General features: G+C 40.9%; 1 protein-coding gene across 1 annotated transcript; it reads left to right on the top strand.

The window, feature by feature from the left end:
• NMBR (neuromedin B receptor) lies at nucleotides 1-18,267 on the top strand (the record flags this gene model as incomplete). The annotated part of the gene is made up of 3 exons (XM_081997190.1): nucleotides 1-416; nucleotides 14,956-15,304; nucleotides 17,866-18,267. The coding sequence occupies 3 exons, from the start codon at nucleotides 1-3 to the stop codon at nucleotides 18,265-18,267; spliced, it is 1,167 nt and encodes a 388-aa protein (XP_081853316.1).
• Nucleotides 18,268-18,617: the final 350 nt, after the last annotated feature.

Genomic DNA, 18,617 nt, shown 5'->3' with positions numbered 1-18,617 from the left:
ATGGAGGCAGAGCCGCCACCCGAGCTCACGGCGATGCCCCTCGGGGGCAATGGGAGCGCCCAGCTGGTGCCAGATACAGCCCTGCTGCCCTCGGCGCGGGGCACGGCCATGTTCACCATCCGCTGCGTGATCCCGTCGCTTTACCTGCTCATCATCACTGTGGGCTTGCTGGGCAACATCACCCTCATGAAAATCTTCATCTCCAACAGCGCCATGAGGAGCGTGCCTAACATCTTCATCTCCAGCCTCGCCGCCGGCGATCTGCTGCTGCTAGTGACCTGTGTGCCCGTGGATGCCTCCCGGTATTTCTCCGAGGAGTGGCTCTTTGGGTTGGTGGGCTGCAAACTCATCCCTGCCATCCAGCTCACGTCCGTTGGCGTCTCCGTCTTCACCCTCACCGCCCTCAGCGCTGACAGGTAGGAAAGCTCGGCTGCCCCTTCTCAGCCCTCTGCAGCTTGGGCTAAGCCTAGCCAGAGCTGGCATGAAAGGTAAAGCACCCCTCCAGCCAGGCATCCCGGGTTTGCAATCCCCTCATTCCGGCTTGTGAGGTGCCCATACTTCTTCTTCCCTCGCTGACTGATGGCAAGTCTGGTACTAACTTGAGTTAAAGCGTTTCGGGAAATGGGTGCACCTGGCCCTCCAACTGCCAGGGTGCCAGCTGCAAGAGCTGGGTTTAGTCCTGTTTTCCTCACCTCTGGGGTGGTCCTGCAACAGCTCATGTACTGAAATCTTATTCATTAGAGGAAGGTTTTAGACCGTAATCCATGACAAGCCACAGTGATATGTCAACAGGCAGTGAGCAGCTTAAACCAAGTCAAGCACAGAGGTATTTTTAACAGATTTGTTTCTTTCTGCCGAGAAAGTGTGTGCCCTAACAAAAGAGCAAGTTACCAGAGGTGTCTGCCAGAACTAATTCAGCCTCTGGGAATTTGGAGGCACCAAACTGTTCTACTGTAATTGTCAGTCTTAAACTTTTGGTTCAAACTCTTCATTTTGGCTGCTTCTGAGCTTACAGAAAGGGGGGGGGGGGAGGAAAAAAAAAAGAGAAAATCCTCCAAAACAAAATAGAAAGCCACACTTCCATCTCTAGTACTTGTCAAATTAGGAAGAAACAAAGAGCTGGACCCCAAGTTTTTGCTCCCAATTAATACAAATTACTGAAGGGATTTATAGCAACTGGGTGGCTGTTGGACTCTGCTTCAGGCTGTGAAAGACAAAATCTTGCAGTGTAATTGTCAATCTGAAATTAAATGAAATTATCTTTCTCTGTTATTTAAGCATTATTTTTTTTAAGCCAGAAATGAAAATGCCTTCTCCATGGGAATTACCCCATTTTATTCTGTTGGATTTTAAGCCCAACAAATGCATTACATTCATGCATGATGTAAAGGCTTGAGTTTAGTAGTATATCTTCACACTTACTGTAATGTTTCTTTAAAACCTTTAATCCCTTTTTTATGGAGTATAACTGTAATTTATTTCTTTTTTGTACCCAGCTCAGTAAATAATTTGATTCCACCTGAGAGTATTCTTCAGTGACCATTCATTTCAGTGGTGGTTGAATCAGGATCTGAATATAAAGATTTTTTAACTCACAAAAATTGATTATATTTTTGAAGAAGAGCTTGCAAAACGTGCCTTAAAGTGAACACCTGTAACTCTCTGATTACCTCAGTTAAAAAATATGTCAGTTAAAAACTGTCCTTGGAGAGCCAAGAAAACCTTGCATTTTTCTTTCTATTTCCACTGTTTTGAAGCATGATTGTGGTATCTTATTTGAAAAGGGAAGAAGTTATTTGCAGACAAGATCATATCTCTAGTGAAATATAATGTGAAGGAATGCTGGTGGTTTAATGTTTAAGGATTCATTCATTTATTTTTTATGTAACTTTGGAGAATTCATTGTTTGCTTTTTCCATATAATTTTATATCCTTCTTTTAATATCAGTAAAGATTCAAGAAGTAATAATGCTGAATGTGTTTACACTGAATGCATTTAGAATTACACATCCTAGAAAACAGCTACAGATGGTGTCCTGTGACCATATAAATTCATAATAAATATGTTCCTCCAGTATTTTGGAGTCCACGTGTATACAAATATCAGAAATGTATATACAAAGAATTTAGCAACTGTTGTTTCTTTAACCTCTGCAGTTACATTTTCAATTACTGAGAACAAAAACATTTCTTTTTCAGTCAGAAGACCAGCCACTGACTTCAGAGATCATTACCTTACCTCCTAGGGGCCCAAGTCATCTCTGAGTGAAGCTGGCTGGACTCTCAGTGGAGTTTGGGTTGGACTCAGGTCTACTTTTATGTACGACAGATGTTTGTGTTGAACTGAAGGGGAGGCACTAGTGTGGAGGGGTTTTTGCCACACTAATTTGTAGCCAGATCCTAATGTCTGTCATCTTGACTGGACTTGGTTATGGGTTATGGGGAAACATACAGTTTAACGTGTAATTATGCTGGCAGACCAGCAGCGGTGGCAGCATCCTGCACCTAAGAGGTGCCGAGGAGGCGAGGCCTGGCTGGGGGTCCTGTTAGCTCCAGACAAGCAAGTCTAGCATGGGGTGTTTGGGGTGTTAGCAGTTTGAAAGCAGTGACATCGCTAAAAAGGCTCCGTTATAATCCAGTACATATTTGGTCTGGTATACAGTGTCTTCTCAGTGACCCCTTCTTCCACAAGAAACGCTCAAAGTATGTTCTAATACACGATCATTCAAGCCTTCCCTGCTTTTTACTCCCTATTACCACAGGACTGTATAGGACTCCAGACGTTGATTACACTAAGGAACAGATTTATAAATATTTAGAGTTCTTTACGGTGTGCCTGTGTGATTTAGGATAAGGGAGGTTGTCTTGGTTTCCACAGTGTAATTAGCACTTATTGTTTATGTGGAAATTCTGCGTGGCAAATTACATGTATATGATATTTGTTGTTTATTGCTACTGGAGCAATAAACTCTGAACGATTGTTACTTACAAACTGAAGCTGTAAGAAGGAAAAAGTAGTTTTCATAGCATATATATCTTCTCTAAAGTTGCTCTATTTCATATGGCTTTCTGTCACAGAAGTCCCTCAGCATCACTACTGCTTTCAGGGTGACAAACGTGCACCTTCTATCTGGAAGATTCATTATCTAGTACCGAGATTATTTGGGTTTTGGTTTGGGGTTCTTTTTGTGTACAAACATGATAGGTAATTTGTAACAGCGCTTCCCGGACTTCCCTAGAGCACACTTGCAGATTGAAACTGGAAGCACACAGCAGGTCTCTGCCCAAGGTTGCCCATCCCCACCCCAGAAACAGCAGCTGGTCCCATCAAAACAGCCCTTCCCAGCCTCGAGCTCCTGCGGGTCGGGCTGCCAGCTGTGGGCGGTGGAGCCCTCTGCAGCCCCACACATTTTGGAGAAGGGGGGTGGGTGGTCAGCAGCAGCGGTGGGGTGGTGGCAGCAGAAATGACGCAGCGGTGGCACCGGTGGTGCAGTGTGCTGGCGTCGGAGGAGGGTGCGGTCTCCTCCTCCTCTGGGGTGCAGAAGGCAGCACAGGAGCGGCGTGCTCTGCCCCTCGCTGCCACGCAGGAGACGTGCAGGGGCAGCAGCCCTGCCCCTCATGGCCACCGCTCCTGTTGATTGTGTTGATCTATTGTGGAGAAACCAGTCCACCTCTAGAAACCTTAATGTTTCTCTGGTTTAAAAAAAACCAACCAACCAACCAACCAAGAAAAAAACCAGAGGGTGGATTACAGAAAGATAAAACTTAATAATTACAGTGAATGACAAATGGAAAAAAAGGGGATTGAAGAACAAAAATGTACAAAAGAAAACAAACCGAGAGCTGAAGGGGCCGTAGGGGAGAAGACCTCCAATAACACTCGGCACACCCTGAAAGTGCCCACAGAGCTCATGTGTGATGGCCGGGGGTGCACTTCCTAGAGGTGTGGATGGACAAGGAAATAAAAATGGATTCCCTGTCTAGCTTGCTTCTCCAGGGGCCATGGACTGCAGTTTTGGCTGGGGCTAAAGGATGTTGTCGAGAAGGTCCCAGGACTTGGTGTGGTCTTGGGTAAGGAGGGTAAAAATAAAGAGGTGAGAGGAGAAGTGTAGCCAGAGGGACTGCAGCGTGGCACACATGAAGAAAAGGTGTGCCAGCATCTCCTCACTGTAAAAGGGACAGGAGGCAGGGATGAACCTGGCTTGAACTACGCCTGACTTGAACCACGCCTGACTTGAACCATCCCATGAACTTGTTCGCTGCTTCAGGAGTGTTTTTCCAATTTATGTCCACGATGGGCCGCACAGCCCGGAGTGCAAACTGGGCCCATGGGGCTCCTCACCCTCTTCTTAGGGCCATTTTGTGCCTGGGAAGGACTCTAGGGTGAGGAAATGGAACACAAGTACAGAAAGGTGTTTCCAAGACACCTTCCAGAGCTAGAGGGCTGGATGACGCATAAACCTTGGTGTGGAGAGGTGGCTGGAGAAGCTCAGGGGGTAGCGGATTAAGAATGAGTGCTACAGTGTGCACCTCTGGCCATCACTGCGTTATCGTGTACGCTGATGAAAAGCAATTGCATCCAAAAAATGTCAAGAGACCTGGGGTGAATAGACTTTGAAAAAATAAATGGCAGCTCCTTACAACAGCTTTAGATTTGTCCCACATAGTCTTTCATTTTCTCTTTGGCTGTCATTTATGCCTCATTTTTTATGTGACCTGTAAAAATAGGATTAAATTTAATTCTGCTACTTTTTCTAGACTGAATTTTCTTTCTAATAAAGGTTTAAATGTGTTATCTCAAATATAGTCCTGCTGCACTCTAATGAAGACAGTGAAGCTGAACAGTGGAGCAATTGGCCCTACTGCAATTGAAATAGCATCTTCTTTGTGTTCTTCCTAAAAAGTGTGACAGAAAGATACCTTTGATAAGACACATACTTGATTAACCAGATAACAAAGAAATCTTTCATTAGTGCCATGACTCCTTTCCTGTATCTTAACAACAAAGGATTTGGAAAATTTAAATTCATACTTAAATAACTAAATACAGTGCCTGACTGAGATGCTTAAAATGTATCCTATAGATTTCAGTAACTAAACTATTTGATCCTTTTGTTTGTTTGTTTTATTTCTTTATTTGCTTTAATTTTGGAAGATTGCAATCTGTATTTTTAGAAGTGTAAAGAGCCTCAAAAACATTTTGTGCAAGTTTAGTATCTAAGTGCTGAGTTATGACTACAATTGATGACAAAAGCCATTCTGGCTCAGTTTGCGTGCCTACTGTCTCCTACTTTCTGAGGGACTCAGGACGTGTTTTGAAGACATTCAGAAGTGTGAAAAGGTGCCCTAAGTAACTACTTTAGGATTTTTCATTAGTAAAATTGCTACTAATAAAAATTTCTTTTTTCTCTTCTTCAGAATTTATTTAAAGTTTCTTCTTTTATGTCAGGCGCTGATTCAGGCTGAAATATAGTGACTGGAGACCTCTAAAATCCTCAGTTCTTATGACCTGTAGTGGAGCAAGTGAAGTAGGAAAGTGGACTCAATTTCCTCTTGAGCTCTAATAGTTGACATTCAGAGCCTTGACAAAGTAGTATTAAATGACATTCTGAAATTTACCTATAATTAACCAAAGAATAAAGAAAAAATAATCAAAGGTAAAATGAAAGAGTAGCTGTGTAAGAGAAAAACAATGCCTTGACTGTATACAGTAGATGGGAAAACAAAATTATATGGAGCCAGTAGAACTATGAAATCTATAGGTATATCGCTTAGAAACCCTAACACTTGAGGTAAATGTATTGAATGAATGACTTCCTGAAGTACATTAAAAGAAATGATGGTGCAGATGTTGCTCTCACCATAGGCTGTAGCAGTGTGGTTGTAATTATGTGGTAAGAGGCAAATTTAAGAGAGATTGGGCAAGCTTTGTCTCTCACTTTTTTTTTCAGCTCACCCTTTAGTTTATGTGTGCAAACTTGACTGACAAAATAAAGCTTGCCAGAACACTTTTGATGAACCTCTGACATATTTTGTGCGGAGCAATCCTTTTTGCCCAGTTAAACAGTGAAGCCTGTCCGCACCCCAAAATGTTCTAGTTAATGTGTATCCATTCCGTACAGCTAAAAGGAACGTGATGGAAAATATTCCAGAAAGAAAAAAGGGATGGGGAAACAAAACCATGCAACATTTTATATCTGGAGTAGATTAAGGGATTACCTGTTTTAGGGTAAGTTTGTCCAAGTCGGGCAATTCAGGTCACCTGTTGGAGAAGTTCCTCTTGTGCGCATCTTTACACAGCTGAAGATGACTTCTCAGCAAATCACATTTCCCTCCCACGTTAGGCAGTTTTCTCTCGAGCTTCATACAGACACACGCAGCCATTAAACTTCTGCCTTTGTGCCGCGTCCTGCGCGCTCTTCAGCCAGCCGAGTGCTGAGGATGGCGAGGAGGCAAGTGGCCATGGTGCCCATCCTCGTCACCGCTGGGTGCAGTGCCTGCGCTGTGCTGGCAGCCATCCGTTTTGCTTTGATTAAAGCAGGTGCCGGCGTCCCAGAGCCTTTCGCAGGTTGCAACCGAAACCCTGAGAAGCTGTTGCAAACCCATTCCTCCCGTTTCCTCTTGCTTTGATCCGTTCAGTAAAAGCCTGTGCCTGTGGCAGGCGAAATAGCGGCTAAACAGCAGGTCCAGTGGGATTCTTACCAAGCGTTTTGCTTGTCTCTCCCCATAACACGGTAGAGAATTCCCTTATGTATCAGGTTGCAGTGGGTTTATCCAAATTGGACTGTTGGAATCCTCAAGTCTGCATTCAGCAGGCCCTCCGAAATGATGTCAAAGATCAGATATGTTCTACCAGCACTCTCTCTGGGGAAAAGATATCACATGTTTTCTGCGATGATAAATTATTTAGAAAATAAATAATAAATATCTTTTATGTATGTGCAGAGTGATGGATCTCTCACATGTCCTTCCCAAAAGGGACAATTTCATTGAATTCTGATTTTAAATCATTTAATGATAGAAGAACTGGTGTATTTCTCATCTAGGTTCTGCTGCAGGACCGTTCTTCCAGGCTACATATTCCTAGTGCTAAATTCTTTTTGTCTTTGTTATATGTCCTAATGAAACAAGGCATATGCAGTCACGACCTAAACTTCTAAATCCATGCCAAGATTCAGCCCAGTTTGACAGTGTGATTACAAATAGTGAGTAAATTCTTACAAGTTCATGAAAATTGTGGAAGGTAAGAGGAAACCTACTTTGGTGTCCATTGAAGAGAAGTGTGTTTTGGAATTAACTTGGCACAAGTTGTCAGATGTCAGAGAAAATAACCAAGAGACAAACAATCCATACAAACCTTGGCATAATTAGTTCTGCTACGTGTAGATTTAATTGTGTATTTCCATGTTTGTATGAGAATATGTGCAAATAAAATTGTGGTGTGTATGAATATGAGAGAAATGGATTGTTTGATATGTTATCATTCTGTCTCATATGATTCTCCTTTGTTGTTCACATGACTATACCAAATATTGTTTCATTTTTTCCAACTAATTTTCACAGTATTTTTTTTAACATAATGTTGTGTTTGTGCTTTGGCTCCAAGTTTGTTTGATTGTCTGTATTTTAAGGATTGCTACATTAACTTTTTCCTCTGTGATTTTTTTAATGTTCCTTTTTTTACTATGGTGTGTACTTTTTTTTTTTCCATCTACATTGATTTACATGCAAAATCACAACAGAAGTTGCAAACAAAATTGAACTGGAAACAAGTTTAAAAGCGACAGAGTGGAGCCTTCGAAGTTATGATACTGGAGCAAATAAATGAAGCTGCATCTTTCTGAATTTGGAAATTAGAGATTTGGGGTCTAGATTCTGAAATGGTAAAATCTAAGTCTGTTCCAGATAGATGCATTAATAGAGGTTTGGTTATTTAATTCTTCTGGCTTGTAACATTTCTGAAAATCATCTGACCATATAATGTTCTCCCCAGTAGTTATGTTATCTGCCATGGCATAGACTGAATTCATCAAGGAAATGGGAAGAATGGTTTTGTAACAGCAACAATTTTATAGAGGTACATTGTCACTGAGCATGTTTTACACTTGGGATTTCTGCTTCCAGGCATTTTAGTTTCTGTAACTGATATTTTTATTGACCTTCTGCTCCAGCAGTGATGATTTTATGAGATCTTCATTCAAGTATGAGTGGATACAATTGCTGGGAGTCAGGCAGTAAGCATATGGTGGATATGCAGATAAGCACGCACCTCATCTCATCAATCAACGGGATTTGGATCAAGCCCATTTGGGGAAATGTCTCTCCTTCCTCAAACTCCTTTGGCCCTTCAAGATTCAGAATATAAACTCTGAAAGAATAAGACAAGATTAGGTGTGGTTTTCTAAGATTTTTTTTCTTATGAGAGGATGATAGCGAGGATGAAGTAATATGATTAGATGGAAAACAGAGCACTAGGGGAAAAAGCCAAACAGTACATAAGCTCGTCTAGGCTACACATTGCAATGCCTACTCTCTAACCTGGGTGTTGACCTTCCTATCCTCCTGTCCACCCCTTGTGAGCAGAATCCAAAATCCATCATCCCAAATTAGTGTTGTAATGAGGTAAATTCTCCAGGAAGGCAATAAAAGCCAGGAGAATACACGTGCTAAGCTTCCTTGTACTTCCTAGTGGGAAATGCTAAATCCAGGGGTTTGTATGATGCAGCCTAGTAAGAATAATGTTCTCTCGTCATTGATGAAATGTTAATTTTGGGCCACTGTCTAGCAGGCCTGAGCAATGACTCCTGGACACCCTGTCTGAATGAATGTTCCATTTTGTTCTTGGAGAGGCAGGTACCAGAGCTGCCTTTGCCACATCAGTTTTGTGAAGGCTAATGACTTTGGTGTGCTCCAGCCATTATTTAAACATAACTTTGACATCAGGCTCCTCAGCTTTGCTGTGCTTAATTTCAAGATCCTAATGAAACTTAGATGCAAACTGAGTAGGTCTGGTCAGGGGAGCTCCCACCATGCACAGCAGGGGAAATACAGATACTTGCATAATTTAAAAGTCAAGAAAGAAGGGGCACAGAGGGTCAGGGTAGGCCAGCCGTTGCACAAGGCTTCTGGGTGGTGTTCTTGGGACCAGGCACCTGAAAGTGTGTGTTCTTGCTACGCACATTTGTTCATACACGCATATATATGTGTATATATATATTTTTTTATATATATATATATGCACAGAAACATGTTCAACAGTGCCAAAACATTGACTTGAGCACTGGAAGTCAACCACCTGTCAAACTGCTAGAGCAGCCTATGGTGTGGTTTTGACCTGGGTCAATCAATATCGTCCTAAACATTTTCTAGGCATGATTCGGGATTAAACAGAAGGCCAGGGGCCGTTACCAACAGAAGTGCAAACTGCCTATCTATCTTGTTTGGATGTGGTGGTCTCATATTGGGAGATTAAAGAGTTTAAAGAGATTGTCATGGGTGTCCTGCCAGTGTCACCTGGCCTCCAAGAATAGGCTCTAGCACTGTTTAGTATGCTAATATAGATGTAGCAGAAGTTTTTTTTAGATTTGGCTCCTGGTTACCTTCCTCTTCCTCTCCTCTCCTTTTCATTTTCACAGTAGAAACGTATAGAAACTGCAACTCTGCTGAAGATGTATTTGTCTATCTTAAGTCATGTAAAAAATATGTTCATGAGTGACTTGGCATTATCAAACTTAAATATAAATCTACTGAGAATACTGACATATATGAACTCTTCTGAATAATAGTGAAACAATTTACTATTACTGCTCTCGGGAGGAGAATTGAACGAATTACTAATGGAATTTTTAACTAGTGCAGTTATAAGTAAATGGGCTTAGACAAGTAGGACTAAAAAGCCAGATTACAGGCAGCGAGCCAGCATTGCAAGATTTGTACTAGCTTGTAAGAAATATAGTTAGCTAATGTGAAGTGAATAGCAAGAGAAAGAAGTTGCAAGAGAAGAAAAAATGCAAATGAAAGAAAAAATTTATCCTCTGAAATGCTGGGTGGACAGGACAGGTAATACATTTAATGTGGAAGAAAAAAAATGTCCTGGGAAACTTATGTTTTGATTCTTTTCGGGGTGGAGAAATCATCATCCAAAAGACTAAATCAGACTTTTTTGTTGAAGCATTATTGGCAGTTTTTGGCTCAACAGAGCATATTTCTATAGAGGAGTAAACTTTCTCCACTTAGGAAAATCTTAGGATTTTCCCCCTGAGAAACACAGACATATGCCGCTGACATTCATTTTAATTGTGTTTACACATGGTCTACTAGTTGTCATTTCAAAGACTATTAATTATATTCAGCTATCAGACCTCTGAGATGCTTGTTCCTGGTGAATGCAGTTCTCTGCACTTAAGAGATAAGCACAGAACAAAAATACTAGGACTAACTATAAAAATCTTTTAAAAATCTACTTTAAATTGCAAGAATTTAGAGGAATAAAATTTAATAAATATGAATCTCAGACTGTTTGTGTGTTGTGAAAGACATTCTCATAACACTGGACATCAAATGATTCCACATTGTTAGGAGCTAGATGAATTGTTCTCCTCTTAATGATGCAACTGGAGCTGAGATGACAGAACGGCCCGTACAAGGAAAAGGGATTTGGCACCATCCCAAATTTCATTCTACTTTAGCGGAGTGGATTACAACTGGACACGATGTTAGTATTTTTAACAAATATTGACCATACAGTCATGTTTCCTATTCAGATATATTTATATCCCTTTATATCGTTAGGCTAAATGCTGTCTTTTTGCGTTTGAAATCTTCATGCAATGACACAATAAAATGCTAACATAGAAATGGTTTTGATAAATGACTCTAGTTTGCAGGAAAGGCAGTACTATGACACAGAAACATCACTTAAAACAGAAACTTTATAATAAAGCCAATGATACCAACCCCTCCAGCTCCAGGACTAAAATGAAAATGAAATCAAAGTAGCATGGATCTGCCCTGCCTGAATTAGGTCTCTGCTTGGTTTATGACACTTCATTATTATATTTATTTATTGCATTGGGATGGCATGTAGGAAACTGGGTGATAAATTAGGGTCCTATTTGCTGTAGGCACTATATGAACAGGAACAAGCAGAAAGTCCCTCACCTGGAGGGTTTTTAAGTAGGGACAGCACAAGATACAGAAGTGAAAGGGCAAGGAAATATTGATGCAATTCTGGTTAGAATAGCAGGCTATAATCATAGTCCAGTGGCTGCCTAAGTATGGTCTAGTTGTTTTGGTTTTTCTTTTAATTTGTTTTTGAAGGGCATCACAACAAAGTACTCTAGAAGAAGAGGTAGCGCTGCAATGGAGGGACAGTTTAGGACTAATCATGAAGCAGCTTCTTTTGAAGTCAAATGTGTGGGAGGGGAATAGCATTGTGGACTCAGCAGAGACAGGAATAGAGCTTCCCTTACTAATTGGGAGCTGAGATACCTTTGTGAAGGCCTTTGAAAACAAAGATGGGGAGGAGTAGATAAGCTATACTGGAGTTTAGAAGGTAGCAACATGTTATAACTCTGGAGGAAGAGGTTATTCTTTCTTTCATCATTTGTTTTGAGTAGTGTGGAAGGGAGGGGGTTGCTTTATAATGAAAATACACTGTACAAACAAAACCGATATCTGCAGAATGGGCAAGTTTGTGTTTGTGTCTGTTGGCAGAAACCACGGCTCTAAAGAGAGGAAAATTATTATAAAAGTATTTCCTGAGTTGGGATGCCTTTGTCAGCAGTGATAATGATAGAAGATGTAGGAAGACAGAATTTACATGAAAGCTTTTAATTAAAACCAAACACATATTTATAATTATTTCCTGATCTTCATGGCAACCTATAATTTTCTTTTTTCATCAGTGAAGTAAAGGAAAAGATGGATTTTGCTTACTAATTTGACTAAATAATTGGCACCCTTACCCTGACTTACCACTGTTGTTTTATTGGCAGAAAATACGCACCTTGTAATTTGAAAGGTTGATGGTATGTTTTAGCCTTACACTGGTTTTATACAAAGGAAGAGGCTGGGTATTCATTTTGGGAACACTTCTAATTTCACTCAGTTTACCTTTGATTTTATCTGTAACCTGTCTCTTTCTACTCTATATCTTTTCAGATATATAAACAAGATGACAGACTTTGTAAAGCACTTAGTGCCTTTCCTTCCCGTTGGCACCGAGTACTGTGCGGGGCTGAGTCCTAGGAAGGAGAGTGCCATCTTGTAGTCAACTGAAGTAGCAAGAAGAATTTTGATAGGATTAAAGAAGAATTTTTTTGGGTGAACTCATCTGTTTTTGTGAAAGAGGGCTCTCTGCTCCAACACCTCTCAACTTGACTCCAAGTTGTAGCTCAGGGGAAGGCATGCTATTTGCTGAAACAGCAATATATGCCAAGGCATGAATATATGCCACATTTTCTGCTAATGTAAAGGCTTCTGAGAAGGTCTCACATTTAGATATTAACCAGACCAAGTGCTGCTAGAACAATTAATTGTACATGGTCACTGTCTTGGGGGACAGGACTGGGGTCAACATAACTGCAATGGGAAAAGAGAGTGAAAAAAACCCTGTAGTATGGAACATGATTTTTACCCAACATCCTTCCCCCACCCCAAAATCCTCAAATCAGCTCTTCCCCAGCAATGTAAAGTTTAAAAGAAATGAGCAGATGTAAGGACTTGACGTCACCTCAGTGGAATGAAATGAAATAAAAGGTCTGTCTTTGTGTAATGAAATCAAGGCGGGCAGCAATAGGAAGCAAATTATTGAGTAATAAGGTCACAGTTTGTGCTGGGGAGCACTCATGCTTTGTGCAGAAGCTTCTAGCCTTCCCATGGGCAGTGTAACGGATTTCCTTACACCTTGGTGTCCGGGGAGTTTCTCGCTGTGTGTTAGAAGAAAAGGTAAGCATAAATTAACAGAGACAGTTTACTGAGTTTGGTTTTCTACTCTGTACTAAGGGTGAAGACATGGTAAAAATCCTCTCTCTGAATTCAGAGAGGATAGGAACATAAATAGCCATTATTTTTCATTATTTAGTGATGAGTCCTGAGAAAGTGGACTCCAAGGCACATTTTGACTCAAATACTCTGAAGAAAAAATTTGCTCGGGTACTCTGCGCCAGACATCTTCATGGCGTAGCCATTCCCACTGCTGGTGTCCAGCACTCACAGCTTGCTGCACGGGGATACAGCTTTCAGCCGCAGTGCCCCAAACACCTGCTCAAGGTTTTGAGGGGTTACGACATCCCTGCCAGGACCCGCGAATCAGCCGTACACAGTATTTGGGATCACAACTCCCTTTTGCAGCATTCCCTTCAGCAACTATGTTATATTTAGCCATAACCTAACTCTGGGTATGTATTTAGACAACTGCTCATATCCATACATATTTATATTTGTATATGCATGCATGTGTGCCTACGTGCATAGATAAGGAGTTCTATCACCAAGTAGAGACATCTAAGTTACAGTTCTTATCTCTCTAAGCACACTGTATAGCTAACAGAGGAAAACAGCCGCCCTAGAGGGTGATTTAATGCACGTAAAACCTAACTCACCCTTTGAAAGTGCATCTCTACTGACTAGAAAAACCTTAACAAGAATAAACTTACGTACCTGGAGACCTGGAGTATGAATCTCTCCTGACTCCCTTCTACGTGTTAAACTTTTCTTTAGATGTAAAAGAAAAATCATTTTTCTATTTCTCAAAATATCTGCAATTTCCAAAAAACCCCTCGCCCATCCCAAATCAAATCTAGGAACAAAAAAATTGAAGGAGCAAAAAAAAAAGAACATCAGATAAAGCAACCTTCCAAATCACCATCGCTTAGAGCAACTGAAATGTTTTGTTCAATGTTCAGTTTTTAATGAAAACATTAAAACAAAATTTACTTATATTTTGAAAATAATTGTTTTCAAAATAAATTAAAAATCTAAGCAAAACATTAAGGTATCCTTTTAATATTTTTCTCAAAGTGTATTCGGCCTTCTAAGCCTGACCTTTTCTTGTCGTAAAGCTTCACTTTGTATCACTTTCTGCAACAACTGTTTTTTTAGTAAAAGAATTCCTTACCAGAGGCTACTTCAATTCATTTATTTTACTTTGCTGTAGTGTGGTATTTCCATTCTCTGCAGTACTTTCTGTTTTCATTGTAATGCTTATGAAATTATCAGTTCTGCAGAGGTTTATGTGTAATCTTATATTGTGGGACGGTTTCCCAAAACGCGGCACAGAGCCGCAGCCCCCGATTGTTTATGCGGGGATGTTTACTTCGTTTAAGTGTTTAACACTTCTGCACAGGCCGTTGGGAGCCGTTCCCGCCTGACTTTATGAAGACGCTTATATGCATTGCAGTCGGGAGAGCGTATCTGCGTGCAGGAAGGTGCCGGGCTGGAAGGGCGAGAGCCCCCGCAGCCGCGCTTGCGGCCGCTCTGGCCGCAGGGGGCGAGCGCTGGTCCTGGGCCCGCGCCCCCAGCGCGGGAAAGCCGCGGTGGCGGCCGGGAGGGCGCCCTGGGCTGCGCCAGCCGAGGCAGGACGCAAGCGCCGGCGGGCGCGTGAGGGGGCAGTACGGAGGCAGGATGCGCGTTTGGGGATTTGCGGGGGGTTGTTTGGAGAAAGGAGGAGCAGAGTCGTGGCTGCTCCCGCGCTTGCAGCAGGCTGGCGCAGAACGGGCACCTGCAGCCAGGGTGGTATCCAGGGCTCCTTATGCTACCGCTGATGGCTAAATATGCAACGAAGCTAGAGATTTAGAGAACGCAAATGTAAGAACGAGTACAAACCCCTTGGGATTTCAAAGAAGAACAAACTATGACCTTACTTTAATGAAAGGTATGAAGTGGCCTTATGCGTCACATGTTGAATTTGAAAAGATACCGTTTAATTTGCATCTGCATTTTGATCCATTTCAGGTACAAAGCAATTGTAAACCCCATGGACATCCAGACCTCCAGCGCAGTGCTATGGACCTGTGTTAAAGCCATTGCCATCTGGGTAATCTCCATGCTCCTGGCAGTTCCTGAAGCCGTGTTCTCCGAACTGGCCCACATCAATGACACGGATAATGCCACTTTCACAGCATGCATACCATACCCCATGACGGACAACATGCACCCGAAGATCCATTCTGTGCTCATTTTCCTGGTGTATTTCCTTATCCCTCTCACCATTATTAGTATCTACTACTATCATATAGCAAAGAGTTTAATAAAAAGTGCTCACAACATGCCAGGAGAATACAGCGAGCATTCCAAAAGACAGGTAAGCAACTTGCTTTTCACATCCCAATGAAAAAGTGCTGCTTACACTTACAAACAAAAGTGCCGGAACAATAGTTTTGGTCAGGCATTGGAACAGGCTGCCCAGGGAGGTGGTGGAGTCGCCATCTCTGGAAGTGTTCAAAAAACGTGTGGATGTGGCACTTCAGGACATGGTTTAGGGGACATGGTGGCGCTGGATTAATGGTTGGACTTGATGATCTTGAAGGTCCTTTCCAACCTAGTGATTCTGTGATTCTGTGAATAACATCACAATTGTTGGATTTTGTAGAGGGTTAGTTCAATTTCCACATGCATGAACTAAGCTGAGGATTATCTGAAAAATATGCTTGTTTTCACAGTTACTCAGCATTAAGCCCAGTATGTAAATGAATATGAGCAAGGAAAAATATAAATTCAAGGCCATCAATGCATATTCCTAACAAGAAATGGGATCGATATATGTGTTTGTGTGTGTTGTGACTGTAATCATTACTTGTGTTTTTACTGAGGAACGATGTTTTTGTAGTAAATGCTGGTGGCTTCGCCTATCTCTATAGGCAGCCATTTCGGAAAGAAATCCTACATGAACCTTTTTAGAATTCACCCTATTTTATTTGTACTTGGAAAAGAAAAAACTGACACAGGCAAGGAAAACTTTTCTTAGGGGATCTAAGGTTCTTCCCAGACCAAGGAGTGCTGAAAATATGAACACAGAGCATGAACCGATTCTTTTCTGGCTTTCTCAGTAGATCTTTCTTGGATACAATCCTGAACTCACACTTTTCTAATACCCTTTCTATTATAGATGCTATAAAACTTTTGGTATAGGTTCTGTATACCTTTGAGACAAAACGTTTTAAAATGCTGGACAAAGTCAGCTTCCCTGTAAGGCACAGGAAGATATAATAAGGTAGCAACAGGCTGTTCATTAGCAGGAACTTTTATATGTACAAACAACAGCTTTTGCAGTGGAAGTGGCTCAACCACTTTACAAAAGCGTTAGTATTGATAGAGAAAAAACCTTATGCCCGTTAAAACAATTTGGAAGGGTTTTCTCTGCCAATATTTTAGAAAACACCTTTATACTCACTGAAATCTCCTTGCATATATAGCATGTACATACTCTTTTAAAAAGAAAGACCACATTCCCTCATGTTCTTTTTGCTCAGCATTTCATTTCTACTCTAGCCTGTTTCTTGTCAAAAAGACATACATATTAGCACTTCATGTATTATTTTATTTTCCTGTGAAATATAGAGAGCCTTTTGGCTGAACCCTCAGGATGGAAACAATATTTAATTTACATCATATTTTTGAACCCACATGTATTTTCAAAGTAAGAACATATTTTTTCATTCTACTTAGTTTTTTTCTTTTTGTTAATCTATGAGGCTCAGAGGAATAGAAAATTCCGGTGTACTTACATATCTCCCAGCAAGAGGAAGTAAATTCAGACTATTGCTATCAACTCACATTTCTTTAGGCCATAGCACAAAAGTGTAATATTCCCACTCTACCTCTGCACCTTCTAGTCTGCCTTTGCAATCTGTCTGAGTGCAAATCGTACCAAATTGGAATGTTAGAGTTTTCCCATCTTTTGTGAATTCCCCACTGGTTTTGGTTTAGATGGAGCCAAGAAAACCACTTATAGATTTATTTCACATACTTTGAAACCCTGTTAGAATAAATTCACTTGATTTTTTTCAGAAAATTGAGCAAAGACAGAAAACTTTCCTGCCTTTGCAAAACTTTCGTACCTGACAAGCATAATAAATCTTTTGGGAGGAATATGTAGAAAGTTTCTGTCTCCTTTTGGTGCCTTCTACCTGGCCAATTTCTCTCCCTCTCTCAGCTTGGAACCACTGTGTAGGCTCATTTCCTGTCCAGTTTTCAGCCACTCAGTATCTACATTGTAATCCAGTTATACTTTAGCACTGCAATTAAGGTATATTTCTTTCATGTCATTATTGAAGATTTAACTGAACCTTTCACCTTACCCTGGAATTAAGACGCTCAGACTGTGCAATGCAGTTTTGGTGGTGCAAGCTGAGGCAATTCAGGCAAAATAATGGGATATAAGTACCATTGTGTAGCTAACACCCTAGCAGTGTCTACATTTCATTCACATTGTCTCTATATTTCAAAGCCAATGGTTTCTAAATAGCTTTCTAACTAAAGCTAAGTTTCAAGCCAAGCACTGAGATCTCATCAGAAAAGGTTGTGTTTCATGGCATCTTTTGGTGTATGCTCTCAGGCTAAAAGCCAATGTTTTCTTGGGTCATGAATCACTCTTGCTGCATATATCATATGGAAAGAGCAACCTTCTGTAACTGCAAACAACTAGGATCTTTCACTGAAGGTAAACTGAAAATGGGAAAAAAAGTAAATGAGATAGATAGAAAAAGTAATTCAGCCCCTGAAGGAAGCATTTTTGCTGGCCTTACTTATGATTGTTATTAAAGCTGTATTTGCTAAAGCAAAGTGCTACATGTTTTAATTAAGTCTGTTATGTGGAGTAGTTCTATGCACTGTTGTTCATTTGGGTTCCTTTCACCTTTTTAGATGGAAACTCGGAAACGTCTGGCGAAGATTGTTCTAGTTTTTGTTGGCTTCTTTGCTATCTGCTGGTTTCCTAACCACGTGCTATACATGTACCGATCTTTTAATTACAATGAGATTGATCCATCAACAGGACATATGGTTGTTACCTTAGTGGCCCGAGTGCTAAGCTTCTGCAACTCTTGTGTCAACCCATTTGCACTGTATTTTCTCAGTGAGAGTTTTAGAAGACATTTCAACAACCAGCTTTGCTGCAGGAGGAAAGCTCAGCAAGAGAGATCTGCCAGCTACTTGCGCAACTCTTCTGCCATTCAAATGACTTCCCTGAAAAGCAATACCAGGAACACCGTGACTAGCATGACACAACTGAATGGGCACAACTTGAGACAAGAAATGTCATTATGATTTAATAGGCGTGATTTTTGACTGTGGAACAAATTTGAACTTTTTCTTTGCAGTTTGTAACTCAGCATTGGCTCTCGTATGCTTAGACGGTCTGAGTCCTCAGAACAGGATCTGTTAAAGTCTGGCCGATCTGAGGGTATTTCACGCCGAGTTTTACTTTTAGGTAGAAGTGAAGAGTACATTTTATTGAGAAAACAAAATTGGCTGGTTTCATCTTGTACTTTAAAGGAGATGCTGATATATGTTTAACACATAAGAAAGCAAAATAATAGTGTGAGTATTAGTGTAGCTGATCTAACGTTGCTTTAAAAAGGTATAGATTTTCTGATCTGAAAAATATGTATTTTTAA

The sequence above is a fragment of the Phaethon aethereus genome (assembly GCF_964289735.1).
Source record: "Phaethon aethereus genome assembly, chromosome: 3".
Classification (NCBI taxonomy): Eukaryota; Metazoa; Chordata; class Aves; order Phaethontiformes; family Phaethontidae; genus Phaethon; species Phaethon aethereus.
The sequence above is the reverse complement of the archived record's forward strand: the minus strand, read 5'-3'. Positions and strand labels throughout refer to the sequence as shown.